Genomic DNA, 19,359 nt, shown 5'->3' on the forward strand with positions numbered 1-19,359 from the left:
GGTGGCTCAGTCAGTTAAGCATCCAACTCTTGATTTCAGCTCAGGTCATGATCTTAGGGTTGTTAGATCAAGCCCCATGTCCCAGCCTGGCTTCCCGCTTAGCGGGGAATCCACTTCCCTGGCTCCCCTACCCTCCCCCATGCACACATGCTCTCTCTCTCCCTCAAATAAATAAATAAATCTAAAAAAAAAAAAAAAAGGCAATGTCTAAAAAGAAAGGTTTGGAGAACCACTCCAGAAAGCAACTACTGAAAAACCAGCAAAGGCAGTGCACAAACTTTGACTAGATTCTGGTTTCCCTTCAACAACAACAAGAGCAGCAATAAAAGACATTTTGGGGAGCAATTAGGGAAGCTTGAAAATGAACTAGGTAATTAGGTAACAAGGAAATTAGTTTTCCCAGATGTGATCACGGTCTAGTGGTGACATAGGAAAACAATGATTTTAGGAGTTAAATGCTGAATCCCTAGAAGTGAAATGTCATTAAGTCTGCAACTTACTTTCAAATAATTAAACAAAAACACGCATGTAGGTTTGAATATTTTCATAATAAAAACTTGGGGAGAGGCAAAGGCATAGAAAAAAATACATGAAAATGTAAACAGTGTTACCAGGGGTTGCTTCCCAAATGAAAAATTGGGGGATTTTTTGGTAAAAGTCAGGGAAGGGAGTCTTTTTACTGTCCTTTGGGATTCTTTCGAATTCTGTATTGTGTGCATGTGTCAGCTATTCAGATAAACAGGATTTTTAACATTAAGAATGGCTATCTTGGGGCGCCTGGGTGGCTCAGTGGGTTAAGCCGCTGCCTTCGGCTCAGGTTATGATCTCAGGGTCCTGGGATCGAGTCCCGCATCGGGCTCTCTGCTCAGCAGGGAGCCTGCTTCCCTCTCTCTCTCTCTCTGCCTGCCTCTCTGCCTTGTTGTGATTTCTCTCTGTCAAATAAATAAATAAAATCTTTAAAAAAAAAAAAAAAGAATGGCTATCTTTGGGGGACCTGGGTGGCTCAGTTGCTTAAGCATCTGCCTTCAGCTCAGGTCATGATCCTGGGATCCTGGTCAGGGTCCTGGGATCGAGTACCGCATTGGGCTCCTTGCTCAGCGGGGAACCTACTTCTCCCTCTCCTTGCTTCCGCTGCTTGTGCTGTCTCTCTCTCTCTCTCTGACGAATAAAATCTTTTTTTAAAAAAAAGAGCACTTATCCTTTCAATAGTGGAGTCACAATTGTTACTGTCTTCATTTTAGGCTCAGGTAAAAATGTTTTAAATTCAGACTGGGGCTGGAGGGTGGGGAACAAGCTAATCTCTATAAATTCTATCTCAAGATTCTCCCTTAACGTGTTACATGACCTTGAACTGAGGACCTAATTTCCCACACCTTTCTACCCAGCTATACAAACGGCAGCCTGGCTCCTTCCACAGAGGCAGTACAAGACAGTGATTAAGAGCTTGGGTTCTGGGGCACCTTGGGTGACTCAGTGGGTTAAAGCCTCTGCCTTCGGCTCAGGTCATGATCCCAGGGTCCTGGGACTGAGCCCCACATGGGGCTTCCCGCTCAGCAGGGAGTCTGCTTCTCCTCTCTCTGCCCACCCCCGCCCCTCCCCACTTGTGCCCTCTCTCTCCCTCTCAAATAAATAAATAAAATCTTAAAAAAAAAAAAAAGAGCTCACATTTTAGGGCGCCTGGGCTCATTTGGTTGAGTGTCCAACTTTTGATTTAGGCTTAAGTTGTGATCTTGGGGTGGTGGGATCGAATCCCATGTCAGGGTCTGTGCTCAGTGCAGAATCGGCTTGTCCCTCTCCCTCTGCTCCTCACTCCCCGCCCCCACTCTCTCTCTCAAATAAGTAAATAAAATCTTAAAAAAAAAAAAAAGAGCTCGGATTCTAGTCCAATAGATCAGGTTTTTAGTTTCACTAATTCTTAGCTACGTTCCATTCCCTCAACTGGAAAATCTAAAAAAACGACTGATAGAGCCTTTAAAAAAAAAAATGCTTGGCACACAGTTCTCCATCGAAGTGGAGGAAAAAAGCACATGCTGTGAAGTATGACAGGCACAGTTTCTGACCCTGGCTCTGAGAATCAGTTAGTGTGCAAGTGATCGTAACTGTTTGTGCCTCAGTCTTCCCACCTATAAAACCAAGATAATTAAATTCTCATTTCAAGAATTTAAATGTAAAAGGTTCCAGTAAATAAAGTACCTGACACACAGTGGTGCTCAATAAATGGCAGTCCTATCCTAACACAGGTCTGGACTCTTAGCTTCGCCTCCCTTATCAGAACAGTACTAACACAACAAGCAGACCAGGAGTCAGACTTTGAGACATCCACTCCCAACCTCTGGGCTTTCCCCATGCTCTCCAGGATAGTAAGAACATCCCACAACTAAAGCCCTCCCTACTAGCAATCATTCAATACTGTAAACATTTTTTAACATGCCTTATGAGCTGAACACTGATAAAATGTTTTAAGGAAGGTCTTCTTTGGGGGGCACTCATAAAACTGTGATGAAAATACAAAAACATATCCCATGAATACAAGACAGAAAAAAAATAAATTTTAACATGTACCAAGTGTCTACTGTGAGCCAGAGAAGAGTAATTCACTGAGGGTACCCAAGAAATGGCCTGTGGAGGTGGGCACTGAAGGAGCTGGGGCGGGAGGGGGAGGGGGGTCCAGACTAAGGGTCTTTTTGGAACAGTTGGGTATACAAATCTACCCATGCTGAGAGGAGTGGATGCCAAGAGGTGTATTCTGGCTCTTTCCACAGAGGCCACCACACCAAAATCCTAAGAAACTGGAGTGGAACCCCAAGCATTAGCCCTCGAGGTCAACAGTTCTCAAGGTCTCAAGGGAGGTTCACAGAAGCAGGGGTGATTTGCCCCACCTCCCAGGAAACACTGGCAATGTCTGGAGACACTTCTGGTTGTCACACCTGAGAGGCGGGGGTGCTACCAAAGCCAAGGATACTGCTAAACATCCTACAACACACAGGACCAACCCCATAGCAAAGAATTATCCTTCTAGAAATATCAACAGTGCTGCTGTTGAGAAACCTAACTCTACAAAGAGCAACAAACTCCAGAGAAGGTTCATGAGTTTGAGATATGTCAGCAAGGGCAGTCCCTCCTCTCATGCTAGGAAATGATTTAGCTAGAACATCTCTAGGGTAGGGGAACAGAGCAGGATTCCAAACGGCTGCTTGTGGGGGTAGATGGGAAGAATCCATAGTGTATTATTTACCTTAAAAAAAAAAAAAAAAAGTAGGCTCTATGTCCAGCATGGAGCCCAACAGGCGGCTTGAACTGACCACCCTGACATAAAGACCAGAGCTGACATCAAGAGTTTAACTGCTGCTTAATCGACTGAGTCATCCAGGGGCTCCAACAGTCTATCATTTAGGAGAGTTAAGACAGGAAATAGGTCTTACCCGACCACCCTTCCCCCACCCCCCAGTTTTGTTGAGATATAACTGACATACAACATTGTATTAGTTTCAGGTATACAACATACTGATTCCATATTTGCATATATCAAGAAATGTTTACCACAGTAAGTTAACATCCATCACCTCACATAAACAATTTTGTCCTTGTGATGAGAACTTTTAAGATCTATTCTCTCAGCAACTTTCAAATATACAATACAGTATCTACTGACCGCTCTTTCTAAAGACCTCAACCAAGTCACTGTATCCCATCAACCTAATTTCCTGTATAGCATTTATCACAGCCAAAAACCGTCTTATTTTCTCCTTATTACTGTCTTTTCCCTCTGGAATGCAAGTCCCCTGAGAGCAAGGCTTACTCTACTCTCCGCTGTTTCCACAGCACTTTGAACAACTCCTTATAAAACAGTAAGCATTCAATAAATTTAGCGAGCGAATGAGTTCTTTAAATGGTTTCAGTGGTAACAAAGAGGGTATTTCGAACCACCCCCACCTCTAAGATGGAGGTGGAGGGTGGATACCCCAAGCACTCCCTCTGGAGACAGGAGCGCTGGGTCAGAAATTCAAAAGTGCCGCCTCCGAAGAAAAGTTTAAAAAGGAGGAATTGGAGCATACCAATGCGAGGCGGGCGGGGGCGCTTAGCTGAGGGAAAAGTACACCGCTGGGGACCGGAGGCCTTGGGAGGGCTACCAGCGGTCCCACACTCTCCGGGGAGTTCAGACAAGGCAGGGGAAGTAGCCAGACCCAGCAGATCCTGCGGGGAACTGCCCGGCCCGCGACTTGCGGACAAACTCCGGACGCGCCACTTTTGGCGGGAGGGGGCAGTGGGCGGGGTAACGTACAGTTCGGCCCGTACCACTCGCTCAGGGGCGGGGGCCGCGCAAAGAGCAGACAAGTGACACTTGGGGAAGAGGTTCGAGTCAGAGCACCCAAGCGGGAAAAGCGGGTTCGTCCTAAGCCCGCTCCGGAGGGAAAGGAACCTGTGAGGGTTCGCGACATTTCAGGTCGTACGGGCTGGGCTGTACTACTCTGCTACCGGATTAGGGGGTCCAGGCCGGGACTCGCGCAGGGCCGCAGCCTGGTTTATCTTACCAGAGCCATTGGGTCCAATGATGGCGGTGAACCTCTGAAACGGTCCGATAATCTGCCGACCCTTGTACGACTTAAAGTTCTCGATCTCAATCAGTTTCAGGAAACCCATGACGGCGACGGCGCCGGCGGCGGTACAAAAGGCCGCGCCGTACGCCCGGGAACTGGGGTAGCCCGCGCGGGAAACGCCGCAGTGCAGGCCGGGCTTACGACAAAGCTCGCGAGAATAAGTCCAGGCCTAACGGGATTTCCGGCTTCCGGCGAGAGCGGAACCAGGGGCGTGTCGTGGAAGTTTTGTTGATCCGTTGCCAGGGCGCGAATTTGGGGCCCGCCTCCCTTTCTTGTTGCGTGGCGACGCAAATCGCTGACCCTGCCTACCTAACCGTAGAGGAGATAGCGACGGAGGATGCTGCCCCTTTTGGGATCGGATGAAGCAGGCGGGACTGGAGCCCACGCTTGCTGAGACAAGTCACAGCAGGGTTATGCCCTCCAGGGCAAGAGGAAGGTGGGAGTTTGGCTGTGGCTTTAGCCTGGCCGGCTGCAAGGTTCAAACGAGAACAGGGTCGGGGATTGGAAAGACCCCGGGGAGCGAGGGCTGTAAAGGAAGGAGGGGCCGGCGGGAGGATTTGGTGTTAGGGTAGCTCAGACCAAGTTGAGGGTAAAGTAGGGTTGGAAGTGCAGTGGAATGGGCGTAGGGATGGGGTGCGGTGGGAAAGGGGCTGGGGTGAAAAGGGGGATGGAGTATGAAGGGAGATGAGAGTACTCTGGAGCGGCAGGGTCACGGGCTGGGGAAAGCTATGGCCATAGGTACTGCCTCTATCCCGTGCCTCCCTCCTTTTTCTCCAAGCAGAGTTCAGACACTGTTGCTGTAGCCTAACTATAGCCTTGGACCTGAGCCACCCAACCCAGGAGCTTCAAAATTGACAATCGTTGCTAAGCAAGGTATTTTGTGTGAACCCCCAGCAGTCAGTGTCCCTAAGCCACTGCTCTCCACCTCCATTCTCCTTCCTTTCTCGCCATTTTATCTCTCTCTCCTCATGCTTCATCCCCACCCCACTTCCTCCTCTCCATCCCCCTCTGGCCCTCTCCCTTGCTTTCCTCCTTCCCCTTCTCTTGCTCTCTGCCCTCCATTCCTGTCTACTACCCTGTTGTGTTCCTTCCCCTTTCCTTTTCTGCCTCTCCCCTGCCCACCCCCGCTCTGCCCCCTCAGTCCCTTTCCCCTCTCTGTTCTCCGTATTTTCTATCCTTCTCCTTCATACTTTTATCCCCCATCACCTTATACCACCTGCTCATTACAAGGTCATGGCATTAGCAATCCCAAGAAGCTTAAAATATGTGCCATATCTTCCCCATCATTGACCTTATATTGTGGTGGCAAATGGAATGAGTTGGCTGGAGTTGGTGCTTAGACTTAGACGTGGAAAGGATCTGGTGGTTGCCACAGCCATTCCTGAAACCAGGTTTAAAATGGTTTAAATGGTTTAAAATGACATTTGGAGATTGAGAAGAGTCTAAAAGTCTAGTGACAAGTCCAGGAATGTAAGAAAGCTTGGTTGATGGTATCTAGTAGAGGAACCATAAATGAATTCAACTGGGAAAAACAGTCACAATCAGGCTAGGGGGACAAAATGACCAAGGGACAGCAATTTCATATAATTGACAGGAACTAGTGTTCCATTTAAAAAGATGAGATGGGGGCGCCTGGGTGGCTCAGTGGGTTAAAGCCTCTGCCTTCGGCTCAGGTCATGATCCTAGAGTCCTGGGATCGAGCCCCACATCGGGCTCTCTGCTCCGCAGGGAGCCTGCCTCCTCCTCTCTCTCTGCCTGCCTCTCTGCCTAGTTGTGATTTCTCTCTGTCAAATAAATAAAATATTAAAAAAAATAATAAAAATAAAAAGATGAGATGGAACTTGGAAAAAAATCAAATTGGATCCCTTTCTCTCACACTGTATATAAAGTGCAATTCCAAATGGATTAAAAACTTAAATGAGAAAGGCCAAATTCTAGACATTTTCCAACATACAGTGGAATATGACCTCAGGGGATTTCCTAAATAATGAAAACTCCTAAGCTTAAAGGATCGCTGAATTTGACTACATTTAAATTCATCCAAATTACAGCATGAAGAAAGTGAAAAAAGGGGTACGTCACAGAAAACTTCTGGAGTATTGATAATGTTTTATTTTCTGGCTTCTGCAGAGGGTTCACAGGTGTTCATTTTGTTGTGCTTCATAACTTACATGAGTATTAACCATACTTTTTCTGTATCGACTGTTACCATAAAATAATAATAAAGTGAGGGGGCACCTGGCTGGCTCAGTCAGTAGAGCATGTGACTCTTGATCTCAAGGTCATCCCCACACTGGGCATAGAGCTTACTTTAAAAATAAATAAATAGGGGCACCTGGGTGGCTTAGTCAGTTAAGGGGCTGCCTTCAGCCCAGGTTATGGTCCCAGGGTCCTGGGATAGAGCCCTGATTTGGGCTCCTTGCTCAGCAGAAGTATGCTTCTCCCTCTCCCTCTGCTTGCCACTCCCCCTGCTTGTTCTGTCTCTCTCCCTGTCAAATAAAAAAAAAATAAAATATCTAAAAATAAATATTATTTTTAAAACAATGAAATAAAAAGACAAGTCACAAATTGGAAGTGTTTACCACATTTGTTTTTCAAAGATTTTATTTATTTATGTATTTATTTGCTAGAGAGAGAGAGAGAAAGCATGTGCCCAAGAGCACAGCCACAGGGAGGGGCAGAGGGAGAGGGAAAGGGAGAAGCAGTGCTGAGCAGAGAGCCCAACTTGGGGCTCAATCCCAGGCCCCTAGGATCACAACCTGAGTTGAAGGCAGGGACTTAACTGATGGAGCCACCCAGGTACCCCTGTTTGCCACATTTAAACTAAGAAATGATTAGTATGTAGAATACATAACTTCTAAAATTAATAAGAAAAGGACAAGCAACTTGACTTAAAAATAGACAAAAGGTATCAAGCACTTCACAGAAGAGTAATCAAAAATGGTCAAAACACACATGAAAAGATGTGCAATCTCACTAGCAATAATGATAATTCCAATAAAAATTGGTAATTATAATTTTAAACTCACCAATTGGCAAAAATTAAAATCTGCTGTACCAAGTATTGCCAAGGATCTCGAGCTACTGGAGTTTTTATACACTATTGTGAAAGTGTCAATTGGTAAAATCTCCTTGGAAAACAACCTTATCTTGTAAAGTCAAGTGCACTTATGCCCTATGATTAGCACTTGCACTCCTAGGTATATGCTAGAGAAACTTTCCGACCTGTATTTATATTTCTTTAAATCTTCAGGTTCTTTCTCCCTCTTTTGAGGTTAAAAAATAATAATAAACTGGGTGTTTGTGCGGAGTCCTTGTCTCTCTTGAGCTTACTTCGGTCAGGTTTTCATCCCCACAACCCCACCAGAAATGTTTCTGTTAAGGTCATCAGCATCCCTCGCGTTACTAAACCTGACAGTTCTCAATCCTCATTTTAACATATCATCAGTTGCTCACTCTCTCCCAAAAGCTTCTCAGACACCACACTTCTGGATTTCCTCCCACCTCACCAGACACTCCGCCTCTGTCTCCAGTGCTGACTCTTCCTCCTCTCTCCATCTTCCCTGGGGCATTCTTATCCACCATCTACGCTGACTCCCTTACAGATCTCTTATAGCTTTATAGCTTTAAATTTCTTTGTATCAGTCAGGATAAGCTAAATTATGCTGAGGTTACAGACAACCCCCAAATCTCAGCAGCTTAGAAAAACAAGGATTTCTCACTCATGCTTCTCGTCTGATGTGGGTTGGCTACATCTCTGCTCTATGTCATCATCCCAGAACCAAGACTGAAGGAGCAGCCCTTAGCTGGGCACTGCCAGTCTCATAGCAGAGAGTGAAGAGGAAAAAGGGGGTGAGGGGCAGTTACATAATGGCTCTTAGTTCTGTTTGGGAATAGCACATGTCAATTCTACCACAGCAGAGGGCAAAACCAACCACGTGGCTTAGATTGAGGGCAATGAGATATGGATGTATAGCCTTCTGGTGGGAGAAACAGCAGATCTTTTGGACTAACAGTAAAATTCACTGTACCATCTGTCTGTTATCAATGGCTATGTAATAGACCTCTCCAACTCAACACTTCCCAAACTGACCTCTTGATCCTACCCTCCCCCCACCCCATCCCATACTGTTGTCCCTACACAGACTGTTTAGTTGATATCAACTCCATCCTTCTGATTGCCCCAGCTCAAATCTTTGAAGTCATTCTTAATACTGTTTTTGTACTGCACATCTGATCCATCAGGAAGTCCTATTGGCTCTACCTTCAAAATATATCCAGAATCTGACCACTTCTCATGATCTCTGCTGCTACTAACCTGGTATGATTCACCATCATCTCTTGCCTGGACAGCTGCAATAGCCTCCTGTCTGGTCTCCCTGCTTTTAGCCTTGCCTCTGGTCCCCTCAGTCTATTCACACAGTAGCCAGTCTATTAGACACCAGTTTATTCACACAGCAGCCATCATTCCCATGCTCAAAACCCTCCAGTGGCTGCCATTTCTCTCAGAGTAAAAGCCACAGCCTTTAAAGTCCTACATGCTCTGTCCCCCCTATTATCTCTCTAATACCATTTCCTACCTACCTCTCCTCCACTCACCTGCCTCCCTGTTGTTCCCCTGAATGTGTGCCTTTTGTGTCCACCTTAAGGCCTTTGTACTTGTTCCTCTGCCTGGAGTGTTCTCTTCCTGGATATTTGCCTGGGTGACTCCTTCACCTTCAAGTATTTGCTCCAATATTACCTTTTCAGTTATGCCTCCCCTGGTTTCCACATTGAAAATTGCAACCCTCCCCATTTCCTTGTTGCTTCCAAGTCCCTTTATTCTGCTCTATATTTTTCCCCATAGCACTTACCATCTTTTTACAAACTCTTTAATGTACTATTTATTGTCTCTCTGACCCCACTAAAAAGTAACCTCCACAAAGACTCAGATTCTCTTCAGTTTTGTTCTTTGATGCCTCCCAGCTGCTTAAAGGAGTGTCTGACAGTAGGCACTCCATAAATATTTGCTAAATGATAGAATGAACATATGTGAAAAAAAGTATGATGAAGAAAAATGCATATGACATAATATATTATAAAGTTCCAAAACAAGAGAATGTTTCAAAATATTGTCCAGGGAGTTCTATACATACACAATATATTTTCTTGTTTTTTTACATTTATTTATTTTTTTAATTTAAATTCAATTAACATATATTATTGGTTTCAGAGGTAGAGGTCAGTGATTCATCAGTCTTACATAATACCCAGTGCCCATTACATCACCCAGTTACCCCATCCCCCTACCTCTCCCTTCCAGTAAACCCCCAGTTCATAAATAGTATATTAATGCCTATGAGTAGGCAAATGTGAACATTCGCACAGTGGTTATCTCTTAGGGTAAGGATAAGGGAGAAAAGACATAAGACACTTGATAATATTGATCAAGTTCTATTTCTTAGTTGGGGAGTTGGTTCATGGGTGTCCTATCATGCTTCTTAACTTGCATATGGGTTATATATATTCTGCTCTATACATCAAATATTTCAGTCACAAGATTTTTTTTTTTTAAAGGATCAGGGGGTTGGGGGGTACGGTAACTGGATGATGGACATTAAAGAGGGCACCTAATGTAATGAGCACTGGGTGTTATATATGACTGATGAATCACTAACCTCTACCTCTGAAACCAATAATACATTATATGTTAATTGAATTTAAATTTTAAAAAACAATAAATAGTGGGCGCCTGGGTGACTCGGTTGAACGACTGCCTTCAGCTCGGGTCATGGTCCTGGAGTCCCAGGATCGGGTCCGCATCGGGCTCCCTGCTTGGCGGGAAGTCTGCGTCTCCCTCTGACCCTCCCCCTCTCATGCTCTCTCTCTCTCTCATTCTCTCTCTCTCTGAAAAAAAATAATAATCTCTTTTAAAAAAGATAAAGGATTGAAACTAGCCATAGGAGGAGTTGAGGAATGGTATTCCGAACAAAGAAACACCATGTACAGAGGCCCTGAGATGGGAACAGTTGTTGTGTTGGAGGACTTGATAGGAGGCCAGTGTGCCTGGAGGACTGTAAGTGAGGGAGACTGTGGTGTGAGATGAATTGGAAAGGTGTGCAGGAGCCGGATCTTGAAATCCATGGTAAGGAGTTTGGATCTGAGTCTAAGTGCAGTGGGAAGCCAGTGGAGGATTTTAAGCAGGTGAGAGACATGATCAGATTTATGTTTGCAAAAGTGTTTTTGGCTATGGTTTTGGCTGGCTCACATTGCCAAAAGTGGGCTTTTCCCAAAATTTGAAAGAACACAGGCAAATGTAAGCCCTCTAGCCTTTCACGTGACTAGAGAATAAGTAACAAATAAAGGGGAAGTAGTGGTGCCATATACTGGAATGGGGAAAACAAAACAGAGCATTACATGAACAGGGGAGAGTTGTAAATGAGCTTTGAGACTTGGAAAGAAGAGCAAGGGGCAGATCATGAAGACTTTTATAAATCTGGCAAAGGGGGTTAGATTTTATCTTGTAAACACTGGGGAGCCATTTGCTTTAAAGCTTTTATTTACTTTTTAAAGATTTTATTTATTTGAGAAAGCATGACCGGGGCTGGGAGGGCAGAGGAAGAGGGAGAAGCAGACTCCCTGCTGAGCAGGGAGCCCAAGACTGGCAGGATCCCAGGACCCCGAGATCATTACCTGAGTTGAAGGCAGACACTTAACCAACTGAGCCACCCAGACACCCCTAATGCTGCTTTTAAATGTTTTTTGTTTTGTTTTGTTTTGTTTTTTAAGATTTTTTTTTTTTTTAAGATTTTTTATTTACTTATTTGACAGAGAGAGATCACAAGTAGGCAGAGAGGCAGGCAGAGAGAGAGGGAAGCAGGCTTGCTGCTGAGCAGAGAGCCTGATGCGGGACTCGATCCCAGGACCCTGAGATCATGACCTGAGCCGAAGGCAGCGGCTTTAACCACTGAGCCACCCAGGCGCCCCAGATTTTTTATTTTTGAGTGATCTCTATGCCCAACGTGGAGCTTGAACTTAAAACTGTGAGATCGAGAGTCACAGGCTTCACTGACTGAGCCAGCCAGGTGCCCTGTTACTTTTAAAGTTTTTAATTTGTGGTGTGCCATGGCCAGATTGGCTTTCAGAAAGATCACTGTCGTTGCTAGTGCAGATAAAAGAGTAGAGATGGTAAAACCGGAGCAAGGGAAGCCACTGAGGCTCCTGAAAATATTGTCTGGCACCTGATTGTGAGGCCTGAATTAGGGTGGTGACAGCAAAGATGTAGGACAGAGATATATCAGGAAGTAAAATCGGTAGGAATCAATAGCTGGTGCTACTGATGCTGTAGGAAGAAAGGAATAGGAGTGGGAGTGTAGTCAAGGATGGTGGTCAGCACTGATTGGCAATTCCACCCCACCCTTGCCTCAGATGTACAAGGTAGACCTGTCCCCAGATCCCAAGGAGGTGGCAGCCATTGAGGCTAGAAGAAATCAAGAAAAAGAGCGACAGAGCCGATTCTTCAATGTGCGGACCCGAGTCATGGGGGTGAGTAGGCAATGGGGACTTTCTTAGGACCAGAGGTCATCTCACTCCTGCACCCAGAGAGGAATGTAGCAGTGTCTGTTATAGCCCTCATTGATTTAAGCAGGCCCTCCAGCTGGAAAGGAAGGAGATAGAGAGAAGGCATCCACTCCCAGGCGAGGGAAGGAAGGGGGCTGGGGATGGGATGCAGGGGAAGAGAGTGGGGGAAGAGGAGCCAGTGACAACTGACTCTCTGCCAGTCAGCTCTGGGCTGAGTGGCCTGGTTCTCAAGAGACAGGTAACATGGAGCCAAAAGAAGTCTAAAGAATATTTGGTATTGTGTATGCCTACATGCTGTCTGGAAGGCCACATAAGAAACTCTTAACCAGGCTGAGCATCTGATATGGGAGGGACTTACTCTTCACTAAACTGCATTCCCTATTACACTATCTTGAAATGTTTTAAAGGAATTACAATCAAAAGAAAATATTGATAGTTTAAGAAAAAAATAGATTTCCGGGTAGGTGGATGGCGGAGGGGGGAGATGCAGTTCGGTATTCTGGAAAAGACCTCATACCTATGCTCAAGGGCCAGGTCTGCTGTTTACTAGATTTGTGGCTTTGAATGAGTCACCTATCTTCTCTGAGCTCCAGGCTCCTTCTCAGTAAAATGAAGCTAAATAAAGGAAGTGTGAAAGTGAATATTAACATATGGTGGTGGCTCGGTGCCTGACACAAACACGTAGTTGGCTGAGAGATGTGTGGTGTGATTGAGATCCTGTTGGCAAGCATTTCCTCAGGGTCCACTCTGGGCAGAGAACTGGGTTGGGCAGTAGGGCACAAAGGTGACTAAGGCCCAGACTCTGCCCTTAATGTGCTCACAGTCTGGTGAAGGAGATCATCGACAGAGGCAAACCTCAATATAATGTGGACAGTGGGTCCTAGATTCTATGAGAGTAGCACCTGCCTAAGGAATCAGTAAGGTGAGACCTGAGGTGGTGTTGAAGGATGAATAGGAGTTTGGATTAAGAGAGGAAGAGAGTTCTGAGCAGTTTGTGTTCGAGTATTCAAGTCCCCTACCCTGATTTAGCTTGTTTCTTTGGGATCAGGTGGATGTCAGAGCCCTCAACAGCCAAGTGGAAGAGCGAAAGCTTCGAGAGGCAACAGAGCAGAGCAAAGAGGCAGCTTATGGTAAAAGCTCAAGGCTAAGGGCAAGGCAAGAAGGATAGTGTAAGGGCCTGAGTGGGCTGAGGTAGGGCAGTTCTGCCCTGGAGTGGGGCCTGAGGCCTGGGGTGTGGTGGGACAAACCAGATGGGCCTTGGGAGCAGAGGCCATGCTGAGTGGGCTTGGTTTCTCAGTGGGGAGAAACCCCACTGAATGGTGGGGCCTTCTCCATGTTCCTGCCTACCACCCCCAGGCACCTACCAGAAACAGTATAATCTAGTAGCCCAGATGCTAGAGAAGGAAGAGGCAGAACGGACACGTCGGCTGAACAAGAAAGTCCAAGAGTTTCGGGAGCAAAAGCAGCAGCTCAAGAATCAGCGAGAATTTGACCTTTGGGATCCTGGCCGACTCTGGATGGAGTTTCCAGCCCATCTTGGCCCCAGCAATCCCCACTGTGGCCCAGCCAGCTTGCAGTGCTTTGCTGGGGAGGACCTGGAGAGGGCCATGTGCCTGAAAATGCAGCAGGAGCAATTCAGACACAGCCTGGAGAGGCAGCTGCAGGAACAACAGCAAGTCCAGGACGATGAGAAGTGCGCAGGTAAGTAGCTGTGCCCTCCACGCTGAGATCTGAGGCCTGGTAGGGAGCTGTTCTCAGCCAGGTTCAGGGCCTAGGGAGTGGGGAGGTGCAGTTACCCACAGAGCAGATGCCGAAAGGTTAGACTGAGCAGACCCCAAACTCCCCGACCTCCTTCAGTAACTGACAGTGTAGCCATTGGTACCTAGCCAGCCTGGAACTCCATTATGTGGAGGTAGCAGAGTGAAAACAGACCTACCAGCTCTGCCACTTTCCACCGGGTTTAGGCAAATGAATTTTCTTCTCAGTGCTTCAGCTTCCTCATCTTTAAGATGAGAATAACAATCCATGCCACGCAGAGCTCATATGAGAATTAAATGACACTGTATGTAAAGCACCAACATCAGTGCTCAGTAACCAGGAGCTACTATCACCATGACACTGTGCAACCACATCCTCCTCTTCTGTTAGAGTAAGCCCTTCGAGGGCAAGGATCATCTCATCTATTTGCCCTGCTCACCTTTCAAGTCATCCCTGTTGCAGGATCTTGTTCAGTTTGCCGCTTGTCAGAGATATCACTAATTTGGGAAGTATTTGTGGGATGTCTGTCTTTTCTCCAAAATGTCAGCTCACTAAAGGCAAACTGCATCTCTCATTTCCACTCCTGTATCCCAGCTGCCTCATACAGTGCCTACCTCATACAGTGTCAGGAGCTCAGTAAATCATTGTTGAATGAATAATTAGAGACCAAAGTAAACAAGACAGGCACCCTGCCCTCCACGGTCCCATGGAACCATTACCCCTTCTAGAAAATCAGTTTAGAGAAAGAGGAAAGATATATGGACAAGTCATTCATCAGAAAATATTTATGCTTTAACACTGGTAGGTGCTGTGACAGATACTGCGACAGAAGAGTTTATAGGACATGGAGGGAACATCAGTATGGGGGTGGTCAATTCTAATAAGAAAAGGGAGGCAGGATAGGGGGGTGGCACAAGTCAGCTATTAGAAACCAATTCGGGAAAGTTGGGTACAATTTTTCCAAGTCAGGGAGAAGGTCAAGAAAAGGTCATTCTAGGCAGAGGGGGAAGCAAGAGGTAGAGAACTGGGGCTGTGAATGGTCCAAGGGTTTAGGATGCATGAACAGTTTAGTGTTTGTGCAGCCTAGGGTTGAGGGCTTGGAGGAAGAGAAGATGTGCGAGAGTTTTCTACACCAAACTAAGGAATTGTGACTTTATTGCTAGGCAGTGGTTAACCATTTAAGTGTTTTAAGCAGAGTGACAAGACCATTTCAATATTCAGTATGTATTTAGCCACCTATTTTGTGCCTGGCACAGTGAACAAAATAGAAAAATCCTTGCTGTCATAGAGTTCACACTTTACTGGGGGCAGACAATAAACAAGGTAAAATAGTAAAATACACAGTGAACCCTTGAACAACATGGGTTTGAACTGCACAGGTCCACTTATATGTGGATTTTTAAAAATAAATATAATACTATAAACATATTTTCTCTCCCCTATGGTTTTCTTTTTTTTTTTTCTTTTTAAGATTTGGTTGGCTAAGCCCCACATTGTTCAAGGGTCAACTGTATAAGGTGGTTAAGATAGTTGCTCAGAAGAAAAATAAAGCATGAGACAGGGGACATGGGGACTTTGGAAGAGGGATGCACAATTGCCATTTTAAATAAGGAAAACCTCACTGAGGTAACCTTTGAATACAGATCTGAAGACAAGGGAATGAGCAATGCGAACAATCAAGGGAAGAATTGTCCGAGTAGAGGAAGTAGCTAGTACAAAGTCCCAGAGGATGGAGAGAGGGTGTCTGGAATGTTTGGGGAATGGCAGTGGGGCCAGAGTAGCTGAAGTAGACCAACTGAGGGGAAGAATGATGGGAAATGAAGTCAGAGAGGTGAAGGGGCCAGATCCAGTAGGCCTTCCAGGCCATGGCGCGGACTTTGGCTTTTACCAAGTGAGGTAGGAGCTGTGGGATGGAGAGGGTGTTATCCATTGGGGCCACATGATTTGTGTTTTAGACACAAAACTTTGCCAGCTGTTGTGGGTACTGGATTAGAGGGGAAGACCAGAGACAAGGAGGTAAGATAGAAGGCTGTTATATAGCCAGAAGGAGGTGGCCAACAGGCAGCCATGTTATCTCTATGATCCTACGGGAGTACATAGCCAGTCTGGGCTACAGGGAGAGATCTGGAGGCCCAAGGCAGGGGAAAATTTCGCAAAGGAACAGAATGCTAAGCCTGGATGGAACGTCGGAAAGGGTGAGCAAATAATGCACTCTGTGAGGACCCCCATGATCCTTGCCACTCCCTCCACCCACCCCCAGGCTGTGCTCTCTCAGGTGTCCCCTGCCCTTGTTTTCAACATTTCCCTTCCCCCAGTCCCTTTTGTCTGCTGTAAACATGCTTATATCTAACCCCTCTTTAAAAAAATTAAAGCCACCTTACACCCCGTGATGACTCTAGGTGCTGTGCGATAGCTGTCTTCCTTTACAGCTGTACTTGTTGAAAAATCTGCTTCTGTTTGCTGTCTTTTCTTCCTTTCCAGTCACAGCTCAACCCCCTGGGAGATCTCCTTTCTCCCCACCCAACTTCACTGACACTATTCTTTGTGTTATCCAGTATAAGAGGCTTTTTCCCTAGTCTTTCCTCCTTGCCTGGACCTTTCTTGCTACACTTGACTCTGATCACATCCTTCTTGAGCCTCCCTCTTCCTTGGCTTCTGTACTAGTCCATTCTGCTCTTAGCTCTCTGACCATTCCCTCTGTGTCTGCCCTTTGTGGGCTCCTTTTCCTTTACACCTTTCTTCTTGAGACTTGGTCCCTGGCACACTGCTTTCCCTCCCCTGAACACTCACCTCAGGTGCCCTTGGCCCTCGTTCTGGTTTCAGCTGCCATGTCACCACCTTTGCCTGCTGACCACCTTCAATTTAGCCTTCCTAAACAATTCATCCATGCTTCCTAGCCTGCTCTTCATTCTGGATCTTCTATTTCCAGTGGTGGCCACACTGTGTACCCAGTCACCTGAGCCAGGACCCTGGGAAGCATCCAAATCTCTTCTCTCTTCTTTACTCTCATCACATACTACGAATGCGACCTTCTATAAATTGGGCTTGCTTTGAGCCCTCCAAGATGCCTTCCCTACCTCCACTGTCTCCCACCAGCCTGACTGCATTCTATACTGGTCCCCAGGAGGAGCTTTCTAAAATACAAATCTAGTTGTGTTGCCCCCTTGCTTAAAATCCTTCCATGTTCCCCACCACCTTTGGGGCGAGTTTCTGGCCCTTAGTCTGGCCCCTGCAGAGCTCCCTAGCCACTTGCATTTTATCCTCCAGCAAGAGCAGACTATTTGTAGTTTCAGATACAGACCATACTGCTTCTTGGTTTCCCTCATTCATGTGACAAATATTTATTGAGCACCTATTATGTTCCAGGCTCTGATCTAGGTTCTGGGCATGGGAGTGAATAAAACAGACAAAATCCTGGACCAAGGCTACTTCCTAGTGAGGAGAGACAGGCAATAGACAACATCAGTGAAATGTAGAGTGTATTGGATGGTGACAGATGGTAGGGAGAAAAATAAATCAGGTAAGGGGGATAAATGTTGGGAACAGGAAGGTTGCAATTTTAGGTAGGAGAGACAGCAAAGGCCTCACCGAGGTGGCAATATCTGAGCAAGACCTGGGGGAAGCAAGAGAGCAGGAGCCAAGAATAGTGTTTATTACAAATCCCTGAGGCAGGAGTATTTGACATGATCCAGAAACAGCAAGGACACCGGTGTGGCTAGATGAAAACATGGCTTGGCATGCCCTTTCCTCTTCCTTTCTATATGCAATGCACATTTCAAGGATCACCTCCTCCTGGAAGCCTTCCTCTCACCCACCACTAAAAGCTCTTATAATGCCTGTCATTGCCGTTCCTACACGGTGGTACGATCTTGCTTGGTCCATCTCCCTGCATCTTCCACTTAGGCACTTGAGAAATCCTTGTTACTGCTACTCTGGCTATCCCTAAGCCCAAAAAGTAACTCCTTCCACATCCCTACAATTAAGACATTCCCCTCCCAAGCATACACATACACACATCCTCCAAGCTTGTTGAACAAATGGCTGAATGAGTGAACCAGGAATGGAGCAGGCAAGTATAGTGCCCTGGCCATATTTCTCTGTGTAGATATGCTTAGTGACCAACTGCGCCTTGCCGTGGACATGCAGGCCGCCCAGCTGGCCAAGCTACAGGAGTCCTGTCGTGTGGCCATGATGTCTGCTATGGCCAATGCCAACAAAGCCCAGGTATGGCCTGGGCCATTCAGTGCACCGGGCTCTCCCCAATCCCTTGAACAAAGTCATGGGGAACTTAGCCATGTCTTTGCTCACACTACCTTTCTTGAATCAACACCAGCCCTCTCATCTACCTGAGGACGTCCCTTTTCACCTAAGGACCCTCTTAGTGCAGAAGATGCTCTTCCCCACATCCAGACTCAGGATGACCTTGGAGCAGAACATCACCCTCCCTCTCCCAGCCCCTCTGTCTAAGGGTTTCCAGAGGGCAAGGAAGTTCCCTGTCCATTCCACCCCTCCCCCAGTCAGGTCATTTAAAGGCCAGGCAAGAGCTATTCCTTCTCTCCCCAAGATGGAGGAGAGTAGGGCAATGTCTTCCCCTCCCCTGTGACTGAGAGTTCCCTGAAGTTGGGTACCCTAATGCTCATATTTGGGGCCCCACCAGGCAGCCGAACTGGCTGAGCGGCAGCGCCGTGAGCGTCAACACGAACAGGAGGCCAACCTCATGGAGATCCAGAACCAGATCACCAGTGACCTACTGACCGAGAACCCCCAGGTTGCCCAGAACCCTGTGGCTCCCCACCGGGTCCTGCCCTACTGTTGGAAGGGCATGACTCCAGAGCAGAGAGCTGCCATCAGGAAAGTCCAGGAGGTGCAACGCCATGAAAAGGAGGCACAGCATCAAGCCGACCAAGCACTGGATGCCGAATGGGAGAGCCAGGCCTTGCATCTGGCCCAGGCAGCAAGGGAGCTAGAGGAGCAGGAGAGGGAACTTTGTGCTGAATTTCGAAGGGGGCTGGGCTCCTTCAATCAGCAGCTGGCTAAGGAGCAAAAAGCCCAGTGAGTTCTAGGGAGTGGCAATGTGGATGAATGCCAAGGGAGGGATGGGAAGCCTTAGGAAGAGAGGGAGAGCTCATCAGCTGATGCCTCTGATGCCTCTGTACTTCTTTCACAGGCAGAATTATCTGAATTCTATAATCTATACCAATCAACCTACGGCCCAGTACCACCTACAGTTCAACACCAGCAGCCGCTGAACCCAAGATGCTCATCTCTCTTTCTCCCTCATCAAGCTCATGAAGGCTAGGAGTCAGGAGAATGCTGCAGGCCCCCTCCCCTAACCCCTTCTCCCATTATCCCTACACCTTTGACCCTAGGTAATAAAGTTATTCACTCAAATCAAGGCCATGTGCTGTCATGGGACACAAAAAGTATGAGGTACTGCCTTTCC

At 46.7% G+C, this 19,359-nt stretch overlaps 2 protein-coding genes across 7 annotated transcripts in view; one reads left to right on the plus strand and one right to left on the minus strand.

Moving 5' to 3' along the window:
• SMC1A (structural maintenance of chromosomes 1A) overlaps window positions 1-4,675 on the minus strand; it is a 49,733-nt gene extending 45,058 nt beyond the window's left edge. For all 4 annotated transcript variants that reach the window (XR_006816804.1, XR_006816803.1, XM_045994630.1 and 1 more), the window contains exon 1: window positions 4,533-4,675. Coding sequence is in view for 2 of the 4 variants with exons in the window: in XM_045994630.1 (XP_045850586.1) it covers window positions 4,533-4,641 (109 nt within the window). In the remaining 2 variants the exon portion in view is untranslated. The remainder of the gene's footprint in view (window positions 1-4,532) is intronic.
• Window positions 4,676-4,795: 120 nt separating this feature from the next.
• RIBC1 (RIB43A domain with coiled-coils 1) lies at window positions 4,796-19,290 on the plus strand. 3 transcript variants are annotated; one of them, XM_045994631.1, is made up of 8 exons: window positions 4,895-5,034; window positions 5,380-5,471; window positions 12,006-12,122; window positions 13,207-13,288; window positions 13,515-13,859; window positions 18,022-18,140; window positions 18,574-18,968; window positions 19,084-19,290. In XM_045994631.1, exons 3-8 carry the CDS (start codon window positions 12,006-12,008, stop codon window positions 19,163-19,165), a joined length of 1,140 nt encoding a protein of 379 aa, XP_045850587.1. In that variant the 5' UTR covers window positions 4,895-5,034; window positions 5,380-5,471; the 3' UTR covers window positions 19,166-19,290. The 3 variants fall into 3 exon arrangements, with proteins under 3 accessions (XP_045850589.1, XP_045850587.1, XP_045850588.1); XM_045994633.1 differs by lacking the exons at window positions 18,022-18,140; window positions 18,574-18,968 and having other exon boundaries at window positions 4,796-5,034; window positions 19,084-19,242; XM_045994632.1 differs by lacking the exons at window positions 18,022-18,140; window positions 19,084-19,290 and having other exon boundaries at window positions 18,574-18,720.
• The last annotated feature ends 69 nt before the right edge of the window (window positions 19,291-19,359 follow it).

The sequence above is a fragment of the Meles meles genome, chromosome X, assembly GCF_922984935.1.
Source record: "Meles meles chromosome X, mMelMel3.1 paternal haplotype, whole genome shotgun sequence".
Taxonomy (NCBI): domain Eukaryota; kingdom Metazoa; phylum Chordata; class Mammalia; order Carnivora; family Mustelidae; genus Meles; species Meles meles.

Excerpts from the sequence above, each read along its gene's own strand:
- RIBC1 (XM_045994631.1), top strand. The coding sequence starts at position 12,006 with ATGTACAAGGTAGACCTGTCCCCAGATCCCAAGGAGGTGGCAGCCATT. Across the intron at positions 13,860-18,021 it reads GGACGATGAGAAGTGCGCAG|ATATGCTTAGTGACCAACTG; the intron begins GTAAGTAGCTGT and ends TTCTCTGTGTAG. Across the intron at positions 18,141-18,573 it reads CCAATGCCAACAAAGCCCAG|GCAGCCGAACTGGCTGAGCG; the intron begins GTATGGCCTGGG and ends GGGCCCCACCAG.